Here is a 13,474-nt window from a genome sequence, read left to right on the forward strand (position 1 = left end):
ACAATTAGAACGAAATTATATGTCGGTTTGGGTTTACAAATGAGATGGTTAGGGTTTAGATTTTACAATTAGAATGAAATTATATATCGGTCTGGGTTTATAAAAGAGCGGTTTCCTAAAATAACATGTCTTATAATGAAAAAGGCTGTATTTATTTCCGTGGTTGCTGTCCTACCACTCGATTGTTAACCATCTTCCTTGACTTCGGTATATACTTTAGCCCATTTATTAAAATCCTAGGTTGTTTACTGAAATTACATGTTATTGTTTCAAAAACCTGTGCTACACTGTCCCATTGCGATATCTAGGCAGACGATTTCGAACTCTTCCTCAATGACCCTAAAGCGTTACTTTGGCACAATTACAAACGGAAACTTCAAACTATACTCTACCTGCCGACATGGATGTGCAAACTTTGTTAAACAAATCATGCTACATAGTAAAATAGCATGTTGTATTTGTAGATGTATGTTAATTTTTAGGACCGTCATAAAATAAAACAAGATACATGTCCTAATCATTACCTACAACTCCTACTGTCCCCTACATAACCCACCCTCTTGTCGGCTTCAGCTATCTAATACCCTAAGGTGTTGAGGGCAATCTAGTAAAAATATCCCTTAGAGAAATGGTATTTAACCAATTTTTCTGACATAGTGGTAGTTTCTTAATTATGTTCCAAATTAGTGGTATCTACTAATAATACCCTATTTTTTATATACTTAAAGCCGGTTGGCTCGAAACCTTATCATCACAAATCTTTCGAAAACCATTAAATCCCATTTCCTACAAAAATGAATGAGTCTAACATATTCTTTTTAAAAAAAAAATGTTAGCGTTGATCGGATATAAAGTGATGCAAGAGTTATAGAATCACTAGTATGTCTCCCGTGCTACGCACGGATACCGTTTCCTTTTCATAAAATATAAAATTTTATAAAACTAAAATGTAATTTTGACTGAATTTATAAATTAATGACAAAATTTAAGGTCCAGAGTTATAAATATTTTTCTATAACCATATAAAGGTTTTGCATTGTTCACATTTCTAGTTTGACTTTTCATTTTAAGTTTGGAAGTTACAAAAGAAAAGTAAGAGAAGATTTAGTGTACGTAATAGATCGTATTATTCACAGGTTTCAACCATTAAATATTGAAAATGTGTTTTAGTTTGAATTGAACAGTAGATAAAAAAACTTAGCTCATGGATAATGGATTACGTCATTAACATGATGAACACATAACGCATGCGTGCTTTCCAGAATGAACATTTTGCTTCGTTATGACTTGTGAGATAATCAGAGAGGGTTGATTTCCTTCACATCACATTTTCTCTGGGACTGTTTCTTAAGTAAAGAAAAGAGCATGTGCCTTGGCTTTGCTTTCTCATCAGAGTAGTGCATCCTTTCCGGTGATAGATACTTTTGGTGTTGTCTTCAAGTGTTATGAACTGCACCCAAAAAAAGAGACAGAAAATCTTATCTTCCCAAAACTTTAGTGAAAAGAGTAAGAGTTGTGAGAGTTGAATAACACTTGCAAAAGGATGAAACAGAAAGAAGCAAAAGATATAAAAATTATGGATACCGTAAACATATGAAGAACTATGGTTTCTGTCAATTCTTATCCTACATTTTGTCTTGGCAACCTGCAAAAGGAAGTAGATAGGAAGATTCTTATCTTAGAACTAAAAAGCAAAAAGAAGTAAAAATTGTTGATATAAACTGTTTCACCAATATTTTGAGTTTCAAATCAAGAGAGTAGAGTGTGGTTATTACATTGCCTCTCGATTGTATCTATAGGCTTTGGTAGCATCGAAAGAGAATATTGATCAGTGATGGCGGTGGGAGGAGAAAATATGAACTCGAGTATCGTATGTGGAATAGAATCGCGACATCTAACCTTGATGAATTCTTTTGCGTAAGGAAGCGAAAGAGAAGAGACAGAGTAAACAATTTGCAAACCAACAATCAAAACCTTCGGAGGGAGAAGAAGATATATGACACACAAATAGTAGAAACATGGTCTCTAAAAATCAAAAATCAAATATTATTATTTGTAAAGCTTTTTAATAACTCATCAATACTTGAAAGCGAACAGAAGCAGGATTTCTATCTCCAGTTCCCCACGAAGCAAATCAAAAGAGTCGTTGAGATGATTGAGGTAAAGTTATTTTTAAAACCATGATAATATTAAATCAAACATCAACTGAAATTTTCTAATGTATTTCCTGTTTATTGGACTATTTCAGTGTATCTAACTATTTCATTGTTGAATATGTATTAATCTGCATTTCATTTGGCATAAAAGTTACAACAACTTATTGCTAACCTTTATAACAAAACGAAAACAGATTTGACTCCACTCAAAGAGGGCAACACAACAATCAAAGAAGGCAAAGAACAAGAATCACATTTGAAACTCCTATTCCTTTTCCGAAAGGTTCAACATGGGGTGAAGATTTAAGGACTTACAAAGATTTGTCTACAAGACATACAAGGAAGCATGTTTAGAAGTCTTTTAGACGAATGATATGTTATTTCTTTTAAAAGAAAATCTAAAATCTTATCTTAGTTTTCCATTCTTTAATTGTTCCTATTTTCTTAACTATGTTAGAAAATTATCAATCTGTATAACTTTCTTTCGTTAGTGTTCATAAAGTTCAAGACTTATTACTTAAACAATTTAAGTGAAATATGAGAATAGTCATTGTTCATATCAATCAATCCAGTTTAGCGAAGAACTCACCTTAAAGAAAAATAACATTTAAGATTCAATTAAAAGAGATGCCTTTTTTTCTTAATACTATGATTTTTAGTTGAAAATCTTATAATTTTCTTTTCTGGGTTATGAATTATTTTATGGTTGTCCGGAATTCTAAAAAGCTAAAATTTAATCAAAAGTTAAATAGGTCTATATTTCTTACCCCCATAATCAAATTCAGATAATAAAAAAAAAATCAGAATCCAAATCAAATACCAAATGGTAATCGGAGATGAAAAAAATTGATGTAAACATAGTAACCAAACAGGAGTTTTTTGTAACTCTCTATCATCTTCCTTATGCCAAAAAAACAATTTGAGTAATCATCTATCTCTCAAATCAAAATTCCAAATTCACATCTTTTTCAATATTTACAGAGGGGATTGAAAACCCAGAAGATATGAAAACAAACGAAAATCAAAATAACAATTCATACATAGAACTATAATATGCAGAATAGGATTACCTCATTACTGAATTCAATTGAGAGTTTTTTGTAATCGATACTGAATTTGGAGATTTGGTTTCCAACATCGCCGAAAAAGCTTCGATTGTAACTTTGTTTGGTGGGCCTTCCCGTCAAGATGAGTCAAGTGCATGCGCTTCCTCATTTTTTGTTAAGAATTTCGCGAATCAAAACAACAGATTCAAAACAAAGAACATAAGGTTATGTAGCCGACAAGAGATAACTAAGAAGATGTCGTCTACAGTTTCTTTATTTTTGGGGTTTGAGTTATTTTTTTCTTTTTTCATCTCATTTTATTAAAATAGAAAGGGCTATACAGATGACAAAATGAAAATTATCGACAAAAAATAAAATGAGATGAAAGGCCAAAGCCCATACAAGAACAAGCCCAATAACCCAAAAAACAACCGCATGAAGGAAGAGTCGATCATGTTCAACACAAGGATTCCTAAAAATGAAAATAACCACAATGCAACTAAAATCTTTTTACGATCCTTACCATTAAAAATTATAAAAGCTAAAGAAATTCTAATGGTCTAACCTATATAATCCATTAAATATAAAACACATAGTCACATAGACATAATAAATTAAATTTTTTTTTCATATGAAATATAATAACTTCAGAAGCTTTGAGAAATATATATAAGAAATTTCATTGATCTATTTATTTCAAAGGACAAGTAAATAGATATGAGACGGAAACAGGTAATTCTGAAAATAATATAACACTATTTTGTGATAGTGAAGATACGACTCTACTCTTGGGAGCACGAAGTCTTAGACGCAGCCCTATACCTCTACACTCGGAGTTACAAGCCTTGATTTGGGCAATGGAGTCCCTCCTGGTGGTTGGTGTTGACTGTCAAAATTTTGAGTCAGATTGCTGAGAGTTAGTCGCGATGGTGTAGTCCCCTGACGATTGGCTCGCCTTCTCAAATTTGTTGGACGATTTTACTTCCCTCCTATCATCTTTTCCATCCTTTGCTCGTACCCAGATCCCGGGTGTGTCAAATGTGAGGGCATATTGTCATGCACGTTCTTGAAGATCTTTAGTTTATGAAATTTCTTTTGTAAACTCTTTCCCTCTGGTTTGGGCTACCAACCAGGAGTCATCTTTTAATTTAATGTTTGGTCGAAAAAAAGAAAAATTGAATACTAAACTGGTATGAGTTTGGATTATGACTGTTAATACTCCTAAAAAATATTTTTACAACCACAATCTCACACATACGTAATATATTATAAACTTTATAACAAATTTGGTTTTTGAAATTAATCCCGCACGTACGTGCGGGTCCGAACCTAGTTGGAGTTAAATAAGAGATGAATCAGTTATTGATTGTGCCATGATTTATCCCTAATCGTGGTGGTATTAGTGTGAGAAATTTTAGGAATATAGTTTTATAGTTTTTCTTTCATACACAGAAAGTTTCGCGTTAGAGAAGAAAAAATTGTTTTCCTACTAATAGTTAATATTTAATAATAACATTTAAAATTTTGTTAATTATCAGATTTGTTTATCAGATTAAAATTTTGTTAATTATCATACGTTTAAAAATCTATGTGGCAGTATATGATTGGCCAAGTGACTTGTGCTTAACAGGATTAAGGATTTCAAAAAAGAAAAAAAAAACACACAACGTTATCGCTTTTGTAATTGTAAGTGATGTTATAATTGATTTTTAGCATCTTTTATTTATGGTTATTATTTTCCCAAGTGTTCCTACTGATATTTTTAGTGCCACTTTTAAAATGATAAGAAAGTTATAGTTTGCATCATAATTAAGATTGATGTTGGTTATGTAATCTTAGAGTAATTAATATTGTAAATTTTCAATTTCAATTTTTTTTTTCTGAAAAACTGCATGAAACTAATATTGGTGTTTCTGTGTATGCTATATCTTTTGTAAAAAAGAAAACTTAATAATACATATCTTTGTTGTTTATTGGAATCAGTTATACTGTACATCAATTTACTTTCATATAGAAATTGTAAAAAATAAAGTAATGTCTAATTTCATAAGAAAAAAATAGAAGTAAGAATACATCCACTATAGCACAAAATTAAAATCAAACAAAAAAGGTTTTGATGAACCCATAAAATTGGAAGAAAGAAAGATACAGAGGAAACTACATCAACTAAGAAGTTCTGGCAAATAACGTTGAAGGCCACGCTCTGTAGTGCACAAATGTTGACGCTCATTTGTAGGTGAGCTTTACTCTCATCCCAAACTTTGGGGATACATATATATTTGCCATTATGAATGGAGACTATGGAGTAATATGTTGATATACTTTTTTTTTAATGAAATGTTAAAATTAATTCAAAAGAAAAATAACTTTTGTACATGAGTGCAACGTTTAACTGAACATAGAAGCTGAGAAAAATATGAAAGACTTAGACTCTAGACTGAAACCACATGAGCATGCCGTTGTCGTACCGCCGATCACCTATAGGCTATAGCTCGTAGCAATGTGAACCGGTTCCTGATTTGTTTGTCTCTATTCGATTTAAAGAGATGCAGAGTTTAATATACTTACCCAATAAAAATAAAAATTGTTGATACAATGTAACTTATCTCAATCATATGAAAGGATCGAGATCAGAGTAAATTGAAGTCCATGAAATATAAAGGAGCTAAGAAGAGTGTTCGTCTCGTCGTTCTTCTTCATGGATGTATACTGTATAAATATAATCCTACTATATTAATTGAGAAGTACAAATATGAAACTAACCTTAAAATGTGTAAAAAATTACATTCAATTGCCATTAGAAAATTTTAATTAAGCTTAATTAATTTATTTAAATAAATATAATTAACTAAAAAATAAAAAACACTCACAGATCAAATATTAAAAAATTTTAAAAAATCTAAAAAAATATTTTCTCTCTCTAATAAATTATGGATGAAATTACTAATTATTTTTTTAATAAAAATATAAACCAATCAGAATTTTAAAAACTAAGATTTTATATCCAAGTATAAATACAATTATTTTTAATAACTAAATTCGAAGATTTTGTTAAGATTTCAAATTATGATTCTCCTATCATCTTTATTTTATTTTATTTAGAACTTTCATATAATACTTATAATTAATCAAATGCATATTTTTTTCTGCATATGTTATGATTTGAATTTTCTTAAAACGAAGATATATTACTCAATGTATGAAAATGTGTGTTTTAATTTCCACATTGGCGGGTTGGTAAAACTAAATTTATATAGATGATAAATTAATAATTGTTATTTACTCACAATTATAATATTAAAATTACTATTTTATATTTCACAAAATGATGCAAATACAACAAATAAACAATATAAAACTCTAATAATATGTCAAAAATAAAATACTATAATATTCTAAAATAATTAGTATTCAAATAGACTAATAGATTTACATAACAATTAAAAATAAATTTTATCTCAAACAAAATAATTTAAAAAAATAATTTTTATTATTATATTATAAATGTTTTTTAAAGTATTGATCCGTGCTTAAAGCACGGGATATATCCTAGTTATATAATAATGCAAGATCAAGTTACTTGGAGAATCACGGCCATATGCACATGCAATCATATGTAAAATTTATTACACACTGATATTAAAATGTATATATCTTCAAATCATATACAAATTTACATGACCTATATAGGATAAAAAGACGACGAATACAAATCTAATCAATCAGATCAAATACAAATTTACAGGATATATCCTGCAGGAAAACAGACGACGACAAATCTATTCAAATTTATGTTTCACTGGACAATGCTAGATACTAAATGGGTAATGCTTCAATCGATAAACAATAAGCAATCTCTATTTGTTCTGTTTTTTGAGATCAATATTCTAAAATAAAATAATTTCATGAATATTATTTTGATTGTCATATCTTATATAAACAAGAGAAGGTTTCTTCTAAACATTGTTTGACGCGATGATATCTGGCGCTTTATATAGTTGACACTTGTCCATTGCTAATTATATATGGTCACAATTGTCAACTTAATCCCTTGGTAATTAAAAATTTTGTCTTAACAAACAAACAAATGAGATTTGAACATGCAACCCCTATATTTCTCTTCCTCCCATACGGTATTTAAATTGAAGCTCGAATTTAGTTTTAGTTTTGAATTCTGCTTTCGAAAACGTAACGTCTTGCCACCAAAGTAAATTAAGTCATTTGATAATTGCTTTCTTACTTATTTCCAATTAAATATTAGTAATCTGTTTTCTATAAAATTATAATCCAATAGGATTCAATTTCTGATTACTTTTATTATTATTATAATCTCTCTCCCTCAATCTACTGGAAATCAACACCCCCACCCCACACACTAACTACGCTTTTAAAAATGTTACAACCTAAAAAAAGTGCTCTCTACTCTACTCTAGAGTTACTCTCTAACGATGACCACCGGTAAAAATAGGATTGTTTTTGGGAAGCTCCATACTTTAGAAGAAACAATCTCTTACTCAGCTTTAAAATGTAAATCAACTACCTAATCCACACCACACCTATCTCACCTACTGTATGTTAAAAACCTCCTCTCTAACTAATTTTTGACTTGCTTTCAGACATGCAAATATAATAAGAGAAGGTTTCTTCTAAACTTTGTTTGACGCGATGATCTGGCGCTTTATATAGTTGACACTTGTCTATTGCTAATTATATATGGCCACAATTGTCAACTTAATCCCTTGGTAATTAAAAATTTTGTCTTAACAAACAAACAAATGAGATTTGAACATGCAACCCCTGTGTTTCTCTTCCTCCCATACGGTATTTAAATTGAAGCTCGAATTTAGTTTTAGTTTTGCATTCTGCTTTTGAAAACGTAACGTCTTGCCATCAAAGTAAATTAAGTCATTTGATAATTGCTTTCTTACTTATTTCCAATTAAATATTAGTAATCTGTTTTCCATAAAATTATAATCCAATAGAATTCAATTTCTGATTACTTTTATTATTATTATAATCTCTCTCCCTCAATCTACTGGAAATCAACACCCCCACCCCACACACTAACTACGCTTTTAAAAATGTTACAACCTAAAAAAATTGCTCTCTACTCTACTCTAGAATTACTCTCTAACGATGACCACCAGTAAAAATATGATTGTTTTTGGGAAGCTCCATACTTTAGAAGAAACAATCTCTTACTCAGCTTTAAAATGTAAATCAACTACCTAATCCACACCACACCTATCTCACCTACTGTATATTAAAAACTTCCTCTCTAACTAATTTTTATTTACTTTCAGACATGCAACTCGCCTATCTAAGTTCGAATATCTGTTGATTGGGGAAAGCAGTGTCTCTCTTTGGGAAAAACTTGTCATTAGAACACATGTCAAACTTCTTACACTCTGGACAGACTATTTTTATTTGAATGCAACATCGTCAACCCAATGTTTTTTGAACTCCAACAATTCCGCAAAAGATATTATATTTCATATACATCTGGTTAATTCTGTATTTGTTTTTTCCCCATTCTCCAAAATGTAATATATATTGCTTCCAATTAAATCAGTTTTTGTCTTACTTTTCACATCAGTTTTTCCGGATATTCGTACAATAATCTTTTAAAGTGAACAACAATCTTATAGTCTTTACTATTTTCCCCAGTAACTATTTCAAGGCAAGTATTGTCCCGTCAATTTTAGTTGGCAAAATTTATTAAGACCCAAAAGAGTTGTACATGATTGAACAAAACATCGTCCCAAGGATGAAGGCCCAAAAGACCCAAGGATGAAGGCCAGATAATATGACCAATTTGTATTTTATTTTTACTACTATTACTTAAAACATCGTCTTGATATTTTTAAGGAATATTTGTTTTTGGTGTAAAGCGAAAGTGGTTGAAGTTGTGTATTGCGCAATAGGTGGCACTACATTTCATGCACTAACTGTAATTTGAAAATAAAAAACTCTGGTTTGACCTTGACACGTCACACTTTCTCTCCATCCGAAGCTGTGGGAATACTCCGGTGTGTTGTTTTCAATGAGTCCAGAGTGTGGCAATCCGTTATTTCATAGTTTTTTCATATTTTTTTTAATTTTTTTTGTGTACTAACTATTTGAAGGTACTATTCAAACTAAAATTGCCAACCCAAGTCACTTTTTTATTCTTAGGCCAACTTAGATGAATTGGATGACTATGTGGCTTAGCTCATCAAAGACTTAATAGGGAAGACATTCTATTCCAATATCAAAGAGTCTACATGCAATTTCACGGCTTTATGTACCAGAGTTTCACTGTCAGTCTGTCACATCTATCAAAGACGATCAACACCACTTAACCTTAGAACTTGAGACACACATGTGGAAAAATTTCCAACAAGGAATCATAAACCATTTACGCTTGAATTTTAACATTTTCAATTTTACATTTTTCCCTGTGTTATTTTAACAGATAATTACTGATGATGTAAACCAAAGCTTAAAATTGAGGTTGAAGTCTCTCCAAGATTTGCAAGGGATAAAGGCATTGATTGGGGTTTTAACATTACTGGTCTATTGTTGACAGGAAATACAACAACAAAAGTAAAACAACTTCTGATGTTAGGAGAATCCAGCAGGAAAAGGGAATAAAATCACTTGTCGTTTCATCTGCAAAGCAAAGACAAATACAAGCCACATAAAAAGAAGACAGTACAAATTTCAAATTTCACCGTATATGTATTACAAATTGGTAGCATCCCAAAACAACACATTCTAATTGTAAAACAGAGAGATAGTTTAATCTTTTATACATTTTGTTATTTAATAAATTAAATTATACATCAAGGTTTGTTTTTAGTAATGGATTGTTGGTTGAGGTTGGATATGGATAAATTATTATTTATGCTATGGATTGTTCAAATTTTCGTGTGGTGATGATGTCAAACATAGACAATTAGCAGATCTTTTCATCAGAAATGAATGATTTTAGGTTTTTAGAAATTGATTTGTTGAATTTAGTATTAGACATATCTCTTAAGGATAATATATGTACCAAGTAAAATTTACAAGAACAGGAAGTTTCTATTTTTTTCGTTTAAGCTTGTGGATAACTCTCTTTTGAAGAGAGAAATAATATTTTTCAATAATTTAATATATAGGATTTGATTGTAAAATAAAAGTAAAAATAAATCCGTGCATAGCAAGAGTAACCTCTATATACATATAAATTGGTAAACCTCTCCAGTTTTATGCTTTTGTCATTATTTTATTATTATTTGTGGTCACTTTGATTCCTAGCAAGCAGTACGACTTTTTGATCACTAATTACATTCTTTTGCTTATTCTAAGCTCTCTGTTGTGATCAGACCTTAGATATAGCTTTAGATTACGTAATAGCTAGCGATCGATAACTAAAGGCATGATAACACTTTTGATCATTTTACTTCACTTTAAAAATAAATTTGAATTTTATAAAAAGAAAAGTCAACGTCCCAATGTTAAAGTTTTCCCAAAACCACTGAACCGAATAGAGTAATAGTCACATATTTGCCTATATAAATAAGGGCAAATCACTCCTCAGACTCACAACATAAACCATATATACATCTCCCTCTTCCTAGAATCATCACTAAAAAAAGTAAAATACGATAATGAATACTTTCAAAACTCCATCACTCCTAATCGTTGCGATTAGCTTTCTGGTTATTGCAACCAACGCTCAAAACTCTCAACAAGACTACCTTACTGCTCACAACAATGCCCGTACGCAAGTTGGAGTAGCGAACCTCGTGTGGGACACAACGGTAGCGACCTACGCATTGAACTATGCAAATACTAGAAAAGCCAACTGCAGCCTTATTCACTCCAACGGACCATATGGAGAGAACCTAGCCAAGGGAAGTGGTAACTTTACAGCCATAGCGGCCGTGAAACTTTGGGTCGACGAGAAACCTTACTACAGCTACACTACCAATGCTTGCACAGGTATATCTCTAACTCTAATATTATTAAATCTATATCCCCTGGTCCATACAACAATTTCACAATAAGTAACATAGACACAGACGCAAAACACGATTATCTGATCGGGTGTAAGTGATTAATAAAGATTTGACTAAGCTTGTTGAATTTTAAAAACTACAGGTGGACAACAATGCTTGCATTACACGCAAGTGGTGTGGAGAGAGTCAGTGAAGATAGGGTGTGCTAGGGTTCAATGCACCAATGGTTGGTGGTTCGTCAGTTGTAACTATGACGCACCCGGTAATTGGATCGGAGAGTACCCGTACTGATCCTGATCACTTGTATAACCCTAAAATAATAATTACGCATAATGAATAAAAATCTAATTTGAACTACTGCATATTAAAATATATATGTTGTTTAATTCTCAAGGATGTAAGTGTAACCATTTATGATTTTCACATAAAGAGTTTTGCCATCTTTTACAATTAATCAAATGTTTGTTTTAGTGCGAAAGTATGTTCTACTCGTAAAAAATGTTGACTTTTTCCTATTTACACATCCGTTTACACTGTAATCGTATTTGCAGAAATATCGAATTAAATTCAACATTTCAGTATTAAATCATTAATTCCATGTCACACTTAGAACGGTCCAATTTCGCTAACTAACTTTGTTCTTCTTGTTAAATCAGTTAAAATTCTATGAACGAATCGGAACAGAGCATTATGCGATGACTGCATTGGTTAATTAGTAAAGTTAGCAACGATCATGTACCACTACAGACAGTTTGGCCGAGTGGTCTAAGGCGCCGGATTTAGGCTCTAGTCCGAAAGGGCGTGGGTTCAAATCCCACAGCTGTCAACATTTGTTTTTTTTTTCAAAACCATCAGCATCAGTTTGCACAATAAGGAATTTGTACAAGTTTAAATCAAGAGATCCTCCTCTTTATTCATATAAATCGTAGCTCGAACACGAATGTAGAAAACTAGAACATAAACAATAATATCGTCAGATAACTTTTTTTTTTTTTTTTGTGTTTCTTTTGTTATCAACTACGTACACATGGGCAAAACACTACTGAATGACGTCGCATGCGCCATGAGCTAGTTGTCAAACACTACTCTCTCTCTCTCTCTCTCATAGCAATAGCATCTTTAGAGTTCTACATGCTTAAGTTGTTTTTCTTTGGTTTATTTTTTGGTCTTCTTTATCCTTTGATTTCCATTTTTTTTTTCCTTCTATATATTTTATCAAGAAACAAATTTACTTAAACACAACCATCGATCTCGACCACCCAACCCTTGGCATCTTCGATAACTCCCAATTGAATATTTGTTAGCATCATGTGAAGCTTCGTACACAATGCTTCTCCTATCTTGTATGTTACCTTGCGGTAAAAGATCGATAAAAATGACGCTATATCAACCACAAAATCGGAAAAGATTGGATGAAAGCGTTTGTTTTTTTTTTTTTGTAGAAACTAATCACTTTTTGTCATGGAAGAATACCCATAATAAAAATGGTAAGTTAGCGAGGTACGTTCGAGAGAAGAAACCGTACCTGGCCATAGTTGAGAATACCAGCACAAGGGCTTATTGAAAATTTGAAATGTCACCATAAGGAACGATCTCTCCTTTTGAAAAGCTCTCACCTTGTTTGCATTTGGCCACATACATATAATCTGTTGGAACAAGAGCGAATCTAAGCTCGTCCATTTCACATTCACATTTCTTTCATCTGCATCACTGTTTTAATGCATGCAGTAAAATATATAAATAAAAGAAATTAATCTTTTTTACAAAATAAAATCAGGATTCTTATAACTAACGAAAGATTAGTAAAATAAATAAAAAGAATTCATCTTTACAAAATATGTTATATTTACTATTGTAAGAAGAGATGATGGAGCCATTTGATATATAGATGAAGACAAAGAGAGCACGCAAGAAGTGAGTTTGAGCTTTGAGAACGACTAAAACACTTTGCTTTTATAGAGATATAAACAACAAACAAAACCTTCGAATTCCATATCAGTCATTAATTTTATTTTGTTTCGTCCACGATCGATATCGTTATTATTTAACTATGAATTTTGAATGTCCAATTTAGCTAGTATAGTATTTTTAAAGACTTAAGGCCTTCGTTGACCCAAAATAAAAATTAAAAAAAAACTTACCCTTAAGGGCACGACTAGTTCAGACGTAATGAATGCGGATGCCTTTTTGTGGGAGTTGAACACGTTTGCAAATTGCAAGTTATGAATGTTAACTTTTGTACGATAAGTGAAGAGAGTAGAGGTGTGGATTCGTTTGCAAGATAATT

The 13,474-nt window shown here is 31.3% G+C and overlaps 1 protein-coding gene and 1 long non-coding RNA gene across 2 annotated transcripts; one reads left to right on the forward strand and one right to left on the reverse strand.

The window, feature by feature from the left end:
* Nucleotides 1–1,007: 1,007 nt before the first annotated feature.
* Nucleotides 1,008–3,495, reverse strand: LOC104757400 (uncharacterized). Its single transcript, XR_015587749.1, has 3 exons — nucleotides 1,776–3,495; nucleotides 1,585–1,645; nucleotides 1,008–1,450 (listed from the first exon to the last, which is right to left on the reverse strand). It is a non-coding gene; the product is annotated as an uncharacterized LOC104757400 (long non-coding RNA).
* A 7,275-nt stretch (nucleotides 3,496–10,770) lies between these two features.
* Nucleotides 10,771–11,665, forward strand: LOC104757399 (pathogenesis-related leaf protein 6-like). Its single transcript, XM_010480137.2, has 2 exons — nucleotides 10,771–11,170; nucleotides 11,330–11,665. The coding sequence occupies exons 1-2, from the start codon at nucleotides 10,837–10,839 to the stop codon at nucleotides 11,476–11,478; spliced, it is 483 nt and encodes a 160-aa protein (XP_010478439.1). The 5' UTR covers nucleotides 10,771–10,836; the 3' UTR covers nucleotides 11,479–11,665.
* Nucleotides 11,666–13,474: the final 1,809 nt, after the last annotated feature.

Source organism: Camelina sativa, chromosome 17, assembly GCF_030686135.1.
Source record: "Camelina sativa cultivar CO46 ecotype springtype chromosome 17, ASM3068613v1".
NCBI lineage: Eukaryota > Viridiplantae > Streptophyta > Magnoliopsida > Brassicales > Brassicaceae > Camelina > Camelina sativa.

Bases quoted from the DNA above. Each gene is read 5' to 3' on its own strand.
- LOC104757399 (XM_010480137.2), top strand. From the start codon at position 10,837: ATGAATACTTTCAAAACTCCATCACTCCTAATCGTTGCGATTAGCTTT. The intron at 11,171-11,329 runs GTATATCTCTAA...TAAAAACTACAG, and splicing joins CACTACCAATGCTTGCACAG to GTGGACAACAATGCTTGCAT.